The 12,679-nt window shown below is 46.3% G+C and overlaps 2 protein-coding genes and 1 long non-coding RNA gene across 6 annotated transcripts in view; 2 read left to right on the plus strand and 1 right to left on the minus strand.

The window, feature by feature from the left end:
* MED1 (mediator complex subunit 1) overlaps nt 1–7,469 on the plus strand; it is a 26,796-nt gene extending 19,327 nt beyond the window's left edge. For both annotated transcript variants that reach the window (XM_083408510.1, XM_083408511.1), the window contains exon 17: nt 973–7,469. In XM_083408510.1, coding sequence (XP_083264636.1) covers nt 973–4,246 — 3,274 coding nt within the window. In that variant the 3' untranslated portion in view covers nt 4,247–7,469. The remainder of the gene's footprint in view (nt 1–972) is intronic.
* Nucleotides 7,158–10,100, minus strand: LOC310662042. The gene is made up of 2 exons (XR_014504220.1): nt 9,914–10,100; nt 7,158–8,815 (listed from the first exon to the last, which is right to left on the minus strand). It is a non-coding gene; the product is annotated as an uncharacterized lncRNA (long non-coding RNA).
* A 105-nt stretch (nt 10,101–10,205) lies between these two features.
* Nucleotides 10,206–12,679, plus strand: part of FBXL20 (F-box and leucine rich repeat protein 20) — a 67,256-nt gene continuing 64,782 nt past the window's right edge. For 2 of the 3 annotated variants that reach the window (XM_083408711.1, XM_083408710.1), the window contains exon 1: nt 10,244–10,724. Coding sequence is in view for 1 of the 3 variants with exons in the window: in XM_083408712.1 (XP_083264838.1) it covers nt 10,683–10,724 (42 nt within the window). In the remaining 2 variants the exon portion in view is untranslated. Of the gene's footprint in view, nt 10,725–12,679 lie in introns of all 3 variants that reach the window. The other variant, XM_083408712.1, reaches the window with a different exon arrangement.

Raw genomic sequence — 12,679 nt, forward strand, 5'->3', positions numbered from 1 at the left:
TGTCTGTCAAAAGGAAAAGGCTCAGACCTGTCTTCTGTGGGTTGCTTTTACTGCTGGTGATAAGGAGCTTTCCTCCAGGAGCAGAAGTTTGAGACAGGTGTCCATGCACCAGTGACATAAGGCAATTTTGTACACTTCGTGTAGGAAGAAGAGTATATGAAGCATGTACTCAATTTGTGCAAAGTGCATGCACTTTATATTTTACAGCTTGCACTTAGCTGTGGTTACCCATGGTGGTCTTTATATGTTGTGCACACTTTCATGTATGCTGAAATGATACATGTAGAATTTATGTCTTCTGTTAACTGAATCTGAAGAATGATGTTTTCTATCTCTTCTGGGCCTTCAAGCCATCTCTATAGTCTTTAGAGAAAGGAGTAAAATGAATAAAATAACGAAATTCATCTTGATGTGAATAGAAATGATTTATTTGAAGTTCAGAATTTGGGTTTCATTAATGTGCATAGCCATGTATGAAAGGAGTGCCTAGATCTGTCTGTCCTGTACTTTACTCTGTAATTCAGGGGTGGATAACCTATAGACCACCAGATGTTGGACTTCCCAACTCCTATCAGACCCACCCCACATAGCCGATGGGAGTTGTAGTCCAACAGCATCTGGAGGACTGCAGGTCCCCCATCCCTCCTGTAACGAGGCCAGTTCTTCAGTTTAGCATTTTCAAAATGTGACATATTTACTTAGGCCATATTTACTTGAACAGGCTCTTCAGTTCAGCAAAGCCTTAACATGCTTTGATTTTGTCATGTTCATGAAATAAGTAGATAAAGTGGGAACTCTCTTTTAAAAAGCATACATTCACCTATTTATTTATTTATTTATTTATTTATTCATTCATTCATTCATGAGAACTTTAGTGAATTGAGTAGGGTGAGTACAGCTTTTAGCTTCATGGGGGAACTTACTGCTGGCAAGGATGACACTCAACCAGCTTTTCTCCACCTTGCCTTATAGATGCATGTCAATACCCGTGACCATGAGAGCCATCCGGAGAAAGGCTGAAACAATCCAAGCAGACACACCAGCTTTGTCCCTCATTGCTGAGACAGTTGAAGATATGGTGAAAAAGAACCTGCCCCCTGCCAGCAGCCCAGGTTATGGCATGACCACCGGCAACAACCCAATGAGTGGCACCACCACCCCAACCAACACTTTCCCCGGGGGACCCATCTCCACCTTGTTCACGATGAGCATGGGTATAAAAGAACGGCATGATTCAGTGGGCCACGGGGAAGACTTCAGCAAAGTGTCCCAGAACCCTATCCTTACAAGCTTGCTACAAATCACAGGCAACGTGGGCTCCACTATTGGCTCCAGTCCCACGCCTCCACACCATACCCCTCCCCCTGTGTCATCTCCGGCAAGCAACACCAAGAACCACCCCATGCTCATGAACCTGTTGAAGGACAATCCAGCTCAAGATTTCTCAACGCTCTATGGAAACAGCCCACTTGAGAGGCAAAATTCCTCTTCTGGCTCCCCAAGGATGGAAATGGGTCCAGGGGGCAACAAGCAAAAGAAGAAAAAATCACGTGTCACGGTGGAGAAACCCAAGCATCAAACTGAAGATGACTTCCAGAGAGAGCTGTTTTCCATGGACGTTGACTCCCAGAATCCCATCTTTGATGTCAATATGACCACTGACACTTTAGATACCCCTCATATTACTCCAGCTCCCAGTCAGTGCAGCACTCCACCAACAACGTATCCACAGTCTATACCTCATACCCAGCCCAGTATTCAGAGGATGGTTCGGCTCTCCAGCTCAGACAGCATTGGTGCTGATGTGACAGATATCCTTTCTGACATAGCAGAGGAAGCATCCAAGCTACCAAGCACCAGTGAAGATTGTCCTCCTATTGGAACACCAGTAAGAGACTCCTCTAGTTCAGGGCATTCCCAAAGTGCCCTGTTTGATCCTGATGTCTTTCAGTCTAACAACAGTGAAAACCCTTACACTGATCCAGCTGACCTGATTGCCGATGCCACTGTGAGCCCAAACAGTGACTCTTCAAATCAGTTTTTCCCTGATGGAGTTGATTTCAACCCTGACCTCCTGAATAGCCAGAGCCAAAGCGGTTTTGGAGAAGAGTACTTTGATGATAGCAGCCAGAGTGGAGACGCTGATGACTTCAAGGGCTTTGCATCACAAACGATAAGTACTCTGGGCGTGCAAGTGCTGGGGGGAGATGGAGGGGAGAGTAAGTTCAAGGCAAGCAGCCAAGCGGACACAGTCGACTTTAGTATTATCACTGCTGCCAGCAAGGCTCTGGGGGTCTCTGATGTCATGGAGCATCATAGTGGAAGCCAGAGCCCCTTACTGAGCACGGGAGATTTGGGGAAGGAAAAGTCGCAGAAGCGGGTCAAAGAGGGTAATGGATCCGGGAGTTCTTTAACGGGCCCTGGGCTAGATGGCAAGGGTGGAAAACGCAGCCGCACCCCATCCAGCGATGGGAAGAGTAAAGAAAAGGTCCAGAAGCGGAGGAAGGTGGAGCCAGAAGGCAAATCTCCCTCTCATAGTTTGTCTACCAGGCCTTTCACCCCACCAGCAAGCACAGGTGGCTCGAAATCTCCTGGAAGTTCAGGAAGGTCTCAAACGCCCCCTGGGGTAGCCACTCCTCCCATACCCAAAATCACCATCCAGATTCCCAAGGGAACAGTGACTGTTGGCAAACCTTCCCATGGGCAGTACACAAGCAGCGGCTCAGTCTCCTCTTTGAGCAGCAAAAGTCATCACAGTCATTCCTCCTCCTCCTCTTCCTCCTCCTCATCGTCATCCTCGTCCTCTTCGTCTTCCTCATCGACCTCGGGCAAAATAAAGAGCAGCAAGTCGGATGGGTCTTCTGGGTCCAAGATGAGCAGCAGCCTCTACTCGGGCCAAGGCGGCTCTGGATCAGGTCAGTCCAAAAGCTCCACCCAATCAGTGGGAAAGCCCGGGTCCTCCCCCATCACAAAACACGGCCTCAGCAGCGGCTCTGGAGGTACCAAGATCAAACCTCAAGGGAAGCCTTCATCACTTATGAACCCTTCCATGAGTAAACCAAACATTTCTCCTTCTCATTCTAGACCCTCGGGCGGTTCTGACAAGCTGGCCTCTCCGATGAAACCCGTTCCAGGTACTCCCCCGTCGTCTAAAGCAAAGTCCCCTATTAGTTCCGGTTCTGGAAGCTCACACATGTCTGGGACTGGATCAAGTTCAAGCATGAAGTCCTCTTCAGGGATGGGATCCTCCAGTTCCATGTCCCAGAAGCCACCCCCTTCTTCAAATTCTTCAGCGGGATCTTCATCTTCCTTCTCATCTGGCAGCTCTTCCATGTCTTCATCTCAGAATCAGCACGGGAGTTCAAAAGGCAAGTCCCCAAGCCGGAACAAAAAGCCATCTTTGACAGCTGTGATTGACAAACTCAAGCATGGTGTAGTCACCAGTGGCCCTGGTGGGGAAGACTCAATGGATGGACAGATGGTCCAGAGTTCCAGTTCCTCAAGTCACTCCATGTCCTCCAAACACAACCTCTCTGGAGGTGAATTGCAGGGGAAGCGGGAAAGGAGTGACAAGGAGAAATCCAAAGTCTCTGTTTCAGGAGGCTCCTCTGACTCTTCCAAAAAGGCATCTGATTCAAAGAATGTTGGAAGCACTGGAGTGGCCAAGATTATCATCAGCAAACATGACGGTGGCTCTCCTAGCATTAAAGCCAAAGTTACCTTGCAGAAGCCTGGAGAAGGAGGAGGGGATGGCTTAAGGCCTCAGATGACATCTTCCAAAAGCTATGGATCACCACTAATAAGTGGGTCTACTCCAAAGCATGAGCGCTGTTCTCCCAGTCACAGTAAGTCTCCAGCATATACCCCGCAAAACATTGACAGCGAGAGTGAATCAGGATCATCCATAGCAGAGAAATCCTATCAGAACAGCCCCAGCTCTGATGATGGAATTCGGCCTCTTCCAGAATACAGCTTGGAAAAGCATAAGAAACACAAAAAAGAAAAGAAGAAAGTAAAAGATAAAGACCGGGATAGGGATAGGGATCGTGATAAAGAGAGAGACAAAAAGAAAACTCACAGCATTAAGACGGAGAACTGGTCTAAATCTCCTATCTCTTCAGAACAGTCTTTGTCTATGACAAGTAGTGCCATTCTTACATCAGAAAGGCCATCCAGGCCTAGCCCTGATTTTTTGATTGGGGACGAAGATGAGGATCTCATGGATGTTGCCCTGATAAGAAATTGAGAATATTTAGCCAAGGTTGGCAGGTGGGGAGTGGGCTGGGGCTAAATGTTTCATATAGTGTTGTTTTAAAAATGTTTTTAAAGTTGTGAGTGCAAACAACACCCTTGTGGGTTCAGGTAAAAACAAGCATTTTTCTTTGGCTGTTCTTCTTGACAAATGGAGCATAGTGAAAAAATATTCTTCAATTCTTGGAAGTTTACATGGACTCTTACACATGCATACTTCCATCTAATCAGAGTTTCTACCACAAAGAATCAATGCACCACGCTATTCGGAGTAGTTCTGTCACTTGTCCCAGAGTTACATGCCTGTGGACTTGCAAGATAGAATTGAAACTTGGGCAGATATTCCATTTCTTTTACTTCACTTTTTTAGGAACATTTTCATTCTGGAGCGTATTTTTAGTGTTCAGGATTTAAGCTTGTTTGGGTTTTGTTATTCATACTCTGATATTTACACCAAAAATTAATTAGCGGAATTGGTTCTGTGCCTGGTATCTCCCCTAGTTCACAAGGTGCTGACTGCCATCTCCTATTAAAAGTAAAATCTGAAATGGAACTGTTCAGTGGATAGCACCAGTTGGGTCCTTCTGCAGATGGTGAAGTATTTGACATAGATGTGTTACATCTTTTACAGCCATTTCTCTTAATCTTTGTATTATAAAATTGATTTCTTCCATGGAAACTGTTGGCTTCCATGCATGTCTCCTCTGTTACCGTTGGGTAGTATAAGATGGCAACTGAGTGGGGAAGAAGAAAGTGAGGGTTTGGTGCTGTAAGTGTAGATTGGTAGACTTCTCAGCCCCTTTAATTTTGAACTGGGTTGAAAGAGAATGCTGTTAAAATAACTGGGAGTGACACTTTTCCCCCTTGGTGAGTGTGGTTTGTTGGCATGAGTGTGGAATCAGTTTCCTCTTTGGTATAAGATCCACTGCAGCATGGCTCCTTTACATACCACTCCAGAAAAGTAGGAACCTTGAGGTCATGTGGGAGGAATCAGCAGTGCAGCTACTTCCCTTGGCAGTTGTCTCAAATCCTAGGCAGAGTGAAGTGGCTGCATCTTTGACTCCTCTCACATGACTTCAGCAGTTACTGGAACAGCATACTGGAGCAGCTCACAGGCCAGTGAGGTAATATAGGCCTGCAGACCTATTAAGAAAGAGCCTATAATGTGTGAGTGGTCAAAATATATGCTTAGTGGATGTACACTTCCAACTCCCACCTAGATACAAGGGAAGCATTCTAGAATTTTTCCATAACCACATAGTACCAGATAGAGATGGTATTGTAGTGGATTAAGATTTGCCATTAGAATTTGCCTTGCTGTGTTCCATTGAAGGCCATGAACTATATGCATATCACCCTCACCTTGATGTCTTGTTCTCCCCAGCATCGTCTTCACATGGAACATTCCATGATGCTCAAGAGAATAGGGTAGCACCTGGTCACACAGAACTCCACGTGGTATACTAGAGTATACAGCAATAATGGGGGACCTGTGGCCATCCAAATGTTGCCAGACCTAGAACTCCCATCATCATTTGCATGACCATTGGCCCTGCTGGCTGCAACTAATAGGAGTCAGAATCCAACAACTTCTGGAGTGTCACAGCTTCCCCATCCCTGGCATACAACCACCCATGCTGGGTTTGCAACGGTTGCAGGACTTTATGATACCTAACTGTACACCCCAAACTGCTTGCACTCTTAGAAGCTTTTATGCCATAGGTTTGCTCCACCAAGGATTATCTAATGAAGAAGTTGCATTGAGGCTTCTAATGGAGAAGCTGTACCCCCACACAACCATAAGTTGCAGAGTTTTCCTGACTTGTGTACCTGCTTCCTGAGTTTCCGAGATACTGCAAATCATAAATTCAGAGCAAATGACACAATTCATTTTACTGCAGACGACTTGGGTGTGTACAAGGTCTCTGATAGATCGAGAGGGTTTTTTGTGATAGCCACATCACAGAATGTAATTCTGTGTATGTTCAGGCCACAGCAGTTGTGTTTATTATGATGGTTTTTACAGTATTCTTTTCATTTAGGGAAGAAGCTGGGTTCTGAGAAACACAGTGTGCAACTCAAAATGTGAAGCTTTATTGTTTAAGGCTTTGGACATCTTGCTGCATCCCAGCAGCAACATTTGAGCGGTGTTTTCATGATGGGATGCACAGTATAGTTCTGGTATCCTCTGTAATTGGAATGGAATTGTTGAAAGTATTTGGAGGATGAAGGCTGTGAGGAGCAATGTAATACAATTCTTAGGTATGGACAGTGTCTAAAATATTAAAAGAGGTAATGGCTCTTGAACCATGAATTCTACCAGATCTTTTAGAGGGGTTATTCTTTGGGTCCCAAAGTTAAACAGTTGAGACTTTCTGTTTTTCAGTGGACATCCACCTTGGCCAGTAGTAGGTTTTTGAGTTATACAAAAAGGTTCTTCAGAATAAAAACGAGCCTTGATCCAGTGTATGAGAGGCGCAGGATTTGCTCATGAATGGATTCCCTTATCAGTCATAATGGCTCTTTCCATGGCACATATGAGGGATGAGGATGATGCACCAGCCTTCCATTTCCCACAAATGCTGAACACCCAATTATATGTGGGGAAGAGGGGAGAGATTAGGTTTATTGTGGCCTATGAGACCTCTGTGCATAAACTGGATTAAGTCATATTAGTTCCATGGAAGTCTAAAGTCTACCATGCTAACAGGTTCTAAAATGGTGTGGTTGTTTTTTTTACCTTATGCAAGCAGGATGTTAATAAAGTTCTACTTTTAATACAACATACCTTTTTTTTGTCCAGCAGTGATGTGTTTTTTTCCATAGGGAATGAAGAAAGATAAACCATTCAAAGAATAGTTCCACCAATTAAAATTGGGAGTACACATACCAGTATCACACAATCCTAAAATCTCTCATGTTTACTTCTAAAAGTGCATTTATTTGTTCACAATACCCTACATCTTTCAGTATTGTAAAGACAAACAGAAAATAGGAAATAATCAAACCCATTAATATCAGGTGTAGGTACTTCACCTGAGATTAAGATTGGTTCTTTTCATGTACATGGTAGGTCCTTTACTCTTGTGAACAATTGTGTAAATACTGCTTCTGGTGACTGAGGAGGTGGGGAAGGACTAGACTGCATTTTTAGTTTTTTGATGGTACTTCAAATAACATGTTTGTTTTACATGCAAATAAATTTTGTTTGATAGAAATGTTTGCCTCAGATCAATTTCTGCACTTTACAAGTTGGCTTCTACCTGGATGAAGTTCTGGTTGTCAAGTAAGAGCTCTTTTGGAAAGAGGGAAGCCTTTTTTGAAACTTCAATTTCAAAACTTATAAAGTTGGTAGTGCATTTCCATCACGACCATAGCTGTTTTATATTAGCAGGAACTGATAAGTGCTGAACGTTCATCAGCATTTTTGTCTAGGAAGCTCAGTTGTCTAATAGTTTGAATCCCCAGACTCTTGGACTTCTGCTCATGCTGAACAGATGAGGACCACATCTTGTTGGTTACCCCTTGTACATGATCCAAGTTCTCAGTGCTTTTTTCTTTTAATTCCTAGCCACCTATTAGTTCCTGAAGGCTTTGATTTACATTACAAGTTGACGTGGATAGAATATAAGCCATAATATGATGAAGATAAATACAGTACAGATTCCTATTGGTTTATTATAACTATTCTGGGGAACCTTAAGAAGGACTGTGTAGATAGATATTGGGGTGTATGTGGGAGTTTGTGTCATGAGAATAGTTGGTCATAGGATGTTACTGCCTGGGAGCAGAGATCTTAATTGGAAGATGGCACATATGGGACTAATGCTGAGTGTTGACAGTGGAAGGTATCCAGGTTAAGTGTGTCTGCTTCTCTTCTTCTCCCAAATCAGATGGGTTAGTTAACACGGTGCAATATTCAGACTTAGTTTCTAAAATGCTCTTAGAAGCCCTATTGCCTTAATCACAGATTGGGGTCAAATTTGTAATAGTAGAGAAAAGGTAGTGTTTTGTATGTGCTTGGAGGACTTCACCTGTGTCCTCAGGTACTCCTATTTCCAAAATTTATTCCTAGAGGAAACTTTATTTATTTCATTACATTCCAAAAGGAACGAACCCAGGGCAGACCAGCGATTTGATTTAACAAAAATGTTTGCATTAGTCAAAGGTGGGGAAAATATAGATTGGAAACAAAATGCTAGTTTGTTGTTGTTTAGTCGTGTCCGACTCTTCGTGACCCCATGGACCAGAGCACGCCAGGCACTCCTGTCTTCCACTGCCTCCTGCAGTTTGGTCAAACTCATGCTGGTAGCTTCGAGAACACTGTCCAACCACCTCATCCTCTGTCGTCCCCTTCTCTTTGTGCCCTCAATCTCTCCCAACATCAGGGTCTTTTCCAGGGAGTCTTCTCTTCTCATGAGGTGGCCAAAGTATTGGAGCCTCAGCTTCAGGATCTGTCCTTCCAGTGAGCACTCAGGGCTGATTTCCTTAAGAATGGATAGGTTTGATCTTCTTGCAGTCCATGGGACTCTCAAGAGTCTCCTCCTCCAGGTTTGTAAAAGAGCTGTATTGTTCATATACAAATAAGATAAATTTCTAAATGTTAATCAACTTCTTTTGTTCCCGTTTGAGTAAACAACTGGCAAAAGGTATCATTTAATTGGTTTTGGCCGTTTTCAGTTCATGGTATCAGAGTAAAAGCTTAATAGTTTTGTTTAATAATTAACACTAGTAAGAATGCTTGACATTTCAAGTTTTCCAGTACATGCAGTTTCACGTGCAGTCCTTTCAGTAATCCTTACAATAGCCCTTGTACAGTAAATTAGTAAGATTATATGGAAGGGACCTCAAAGGTAACCTTAGTCCAACCCCTTGCTTTTGCAGAAATCCTCTGCTGTTGCATCCCAGTAGCTAGTCTTTCATTCTCTGCTTTGAAGCCCCTAGTGAAGGAGAATCCACCACCTTTTAAAACAGATCGTTCCACTGTCAAACTGCTTGTATCATCACTACCACTATATGGCAACCATCCTCTATATATGTATTTCCCCACCCCCCACCCCTTACCAAAATGTATGTGAAGATGATAGGATAATCGGCTTGCTGAAAGCCAGCCTAGTGAGTGCAGGTGGTCCACGACTCGCTCAATCTACCAATCCATCAGATCTTGGCAGAATTTGGATTCAAGGGAGTGAGGCAGCTACTTATCCTGGTTACAGAATGTCGTGTGTGCCCCCCCCCCCCCAATATATACAATAGCTGGATGAGACACCATGCCACAGGAATTAATCCTCCCCCCAAGAATAAAGGAGCCAAATCTTCTTAACTGGAAGCTTTCATCTTGTTGCTCAAGAGAATGATCTGAAGGCACCTGATGGGATGCTGAAGCTAAACAGCTTGCTGCAAGGGGCACCCCAGGGAATAATAATTCCAACCCAGAGGAAAGGTAGAGAAAATTAAAAAGAGAAAAAAGGTTTAGCTGCGTTTGAAGCATTTTAACTGATGGCAACGAAGAAGCAGTTCCTTTTGTTGATCCATTCAGCACAACGTTAAGATCAATAAAGATGCCAGTCACTAGAGCTGCTTGGGAGCATGTCCCCACCGCTGAGCGCAACCGAAATGTGCCAGTGCGCGCGCGCTGAAAACATATATCTACAAGCCTCACCGAGCTCGGTAGGGACGAACGGCTTCACCCGTGAGCCGCGCACGTGCGTAGGATCGGAACCGAAATCCTGCGCGCTGCGACGACCGTCATTGAAACGTGCATAGGTTCAGGTTTGGCGACGGGAGGCGGTCGCTTCACCTGCCCAGACCAGAGTTGAGGAAGGGTGCGGGGCGGGGGGAAAAGGCAGACCAGGACCCTCCCGGCTTCTTCGCCTTCTCCCCGGGAGAAGCGGTGGGCGCGCGCACACGCTCCTCCTCCCACCACCCGCGCGCGCAGAGGCGCGCGCCGCCCGTGCTCTTTCCCCTCCCCGGCCTGCGCCTCCCTCATCCAATGAGCGGCGCTGTTGCTGGCAGGTGCGGAGTGTTTTTGTTTTGGGTAGAAGGAGAAGAAGTAGTAGTTGTAGTTGACGGAGGCCGAACTCTCTCTCTCTCGCTCGCTTTCTTTTTGCTCCCCCCTCCCTTCTGGAGTGGGCCTAGTCGGCGGAGGGGGCTCCGGCCGGCCGAAACCCCCCTCCCTCAACCGCACCCGCTGAGGAGCCTTAACGCCGCCCGGGCCCTCGCCGCTGGTCTAGGGAGGCAGACGGGCGACGACGGGCTTTCCGCCTCCTACCTCCCCGGCTGCTGCGCCTCCTTCAGCCCCGCAGCGCGAAGGGAGGCCGCGGGGCTGAGCGGGCGGCCGCTGCTGACGCCGCCGTTCAGGAGCCGGGGGGGCCAGGCCCGGCTCGGCCTGGCCTGCTCTCACCCGAGCCGACCCCCGCAGGGCCTTCACCATGAGGAGGGAAATGAACGGAGTCACCAAGAGCCGGTTTGAGGTGAGCGGAGGGAGCATCGGCTGGGCCTTCCCAAAGTTTCCCGGGGTGGGGAGGGGGAAGGTGGTGGTGCAGGGCTGGTTTGTTCGGTTATGAATGGGGCAGTGGGGAGGGGGGCGTTAGATTTCGTCGAAGGAGATTTCCCTTCCCCTATTCTCGTTTCTCCCTCCTCCCCTCAAAAGAAAGGGGGGACCCCAGATCTGGAGGGGCGATAAAGCGGTGGCCGAAGAGATGGGGCGGTGTTTGTGTGTCCCCTGGGAAGGTTTTAAATGGGGGAAGGGAGGCGACTAGATGAGGCTGAAGGAAATTCCCTTTCCTCGCCTGCCAGACACTAGAGAAGAAAACTGGCCCCGGAAGGAGAGGGCGACAAGTTCCCCTAAGTAGGGTGGAGGTGGGAGGGCTGCCTGTCGTGATTACAATGAGGGAGATTACATGCACAAGTGTAAGGTGGTTTCTTCTCCCGTCGACGCGAGGGCATTTCTCTGGAGGAGATCCTTTCCCTCGAACAAAACTGGGAAAGGTGTATATAGTCGCCTTTGAATAGGTAAGCCTGTAGAGAGGCAAATAAGAAGGAAACACTGTGTATATTGGGTGGGGTGGAGTCAGTCGTGATAGGTTACGCAGATGGAAGGGTTCCCTCGCCCCGCCCGTGCCATTCTGTGGGATATCGCTTGTGGGAAGGATGTGCACTAGAGAGGAAAGGAAATATTACGTTAGGAAGTCTGGTGTGTGTGCTTAGTGGCACCACGGTACATGTAGGGAAGTTGGGCGAGGAGGTTCGTTAACAGAGTTTGGGATCCCACCCACTTCCACTGGGAGTGGGGCAGGATGGGTGGAGAATGAACTTGAAGAGGAAGGGGAGGAGCCTAAGCACACTGTGGGAGCGGCAGTGAAAGTCCCAGGATTGGGGCTGCCTTGATTATATACACAGTTGAGGAACATGGACATTAATGCATTATTATTATTTTGGGTGTGGGGTGAAATTAACCAGAACTTGAAGAGCAGACTGTGAGGTGGGGCAGGGTCTGACCTGAAAATGCTATTCTTCAGGTGTATAGGGATGGGGATGAATTGGCAGGTTGTAGCCAGAAGAAATTTAGTTATGATAAAGTATGTGTTTGGAGCAGTGGTAGAGATAATGGAAGAAGGTTGCAGAGCTGCTGTAGAAGTGTGCTGGGACTAGATTAGAATTGGGAGAGAAACAAGTTGTAGGCATGTGGAGGCTCCTGAACAGTGTTAAGGCAGGCACACTTTACCCACATAATTTAGGCCCTACCAATGAAGGGAAGGGTTGTGTGTGTGTGTGTGTGTGTGTGTGTAAATAGATTCCCAGGGCTGTTTAAAAGATGGCATATTACAGATATCCTCAGTCTCCTGTGAAGGTTCTTTAGGGTTGGAAGGTACTGTTAGGATTCTAGCTTTGTTCAGAAACTGCTAGAAGGGGATGGCACTTTTCAGTTACTTGTCCAACTAATTTTCAGTTTATCCTCAAGTGCATCCTAAGTGCACTCTTATACACAGGCTGCTGTTGCTGAAGATATAAGCAATCCACAGGAAGCATAGCAGTGGAAAATTCAACAGCTTTAATGTTCTGTCTAGATAACCCTTACTTGGTATATGTAAAGAGAATAAAAGCTGCAGTTCCTAGGTAGTGGGAGGAAAGGGTCTCATCAGGAGGCTAGCTAACCTGGCTAGGGAGAAAAGTCATCTTCTCCCAGTTTATGTCCCACTTAAGTGGGGGAGATAAAACAGGAGAAAGGTGTAGGGATTAGAGGAGGGTGATACTTCAGAGTAGTGGGAGATTCTCTGGAGTATTTGTGGACTTCATGTCACTGGGTGGTGGGGCGGGGAGGGAATCATGCAAGGACAGAAGCATGAAATGGAGAGGGTAGGGCCAGGGAACCAGTCTTAATGCTGCTGGCATGACCAGTTTTGTGCTGTTTGTTTATGGCTACTAA

Source organism: Podarcis tiliguerta (assembly GCF_965153285.1).
Source record: "Podarcis tiliguerta genome assembly, chromosome: 13".
Taxonomy (NCBI): Eukaryota; Metazoa; Chordata; class Lepidosauria; order Squamata; family Lacertidae; genus Podarcis; species Podarcis tiliguerta.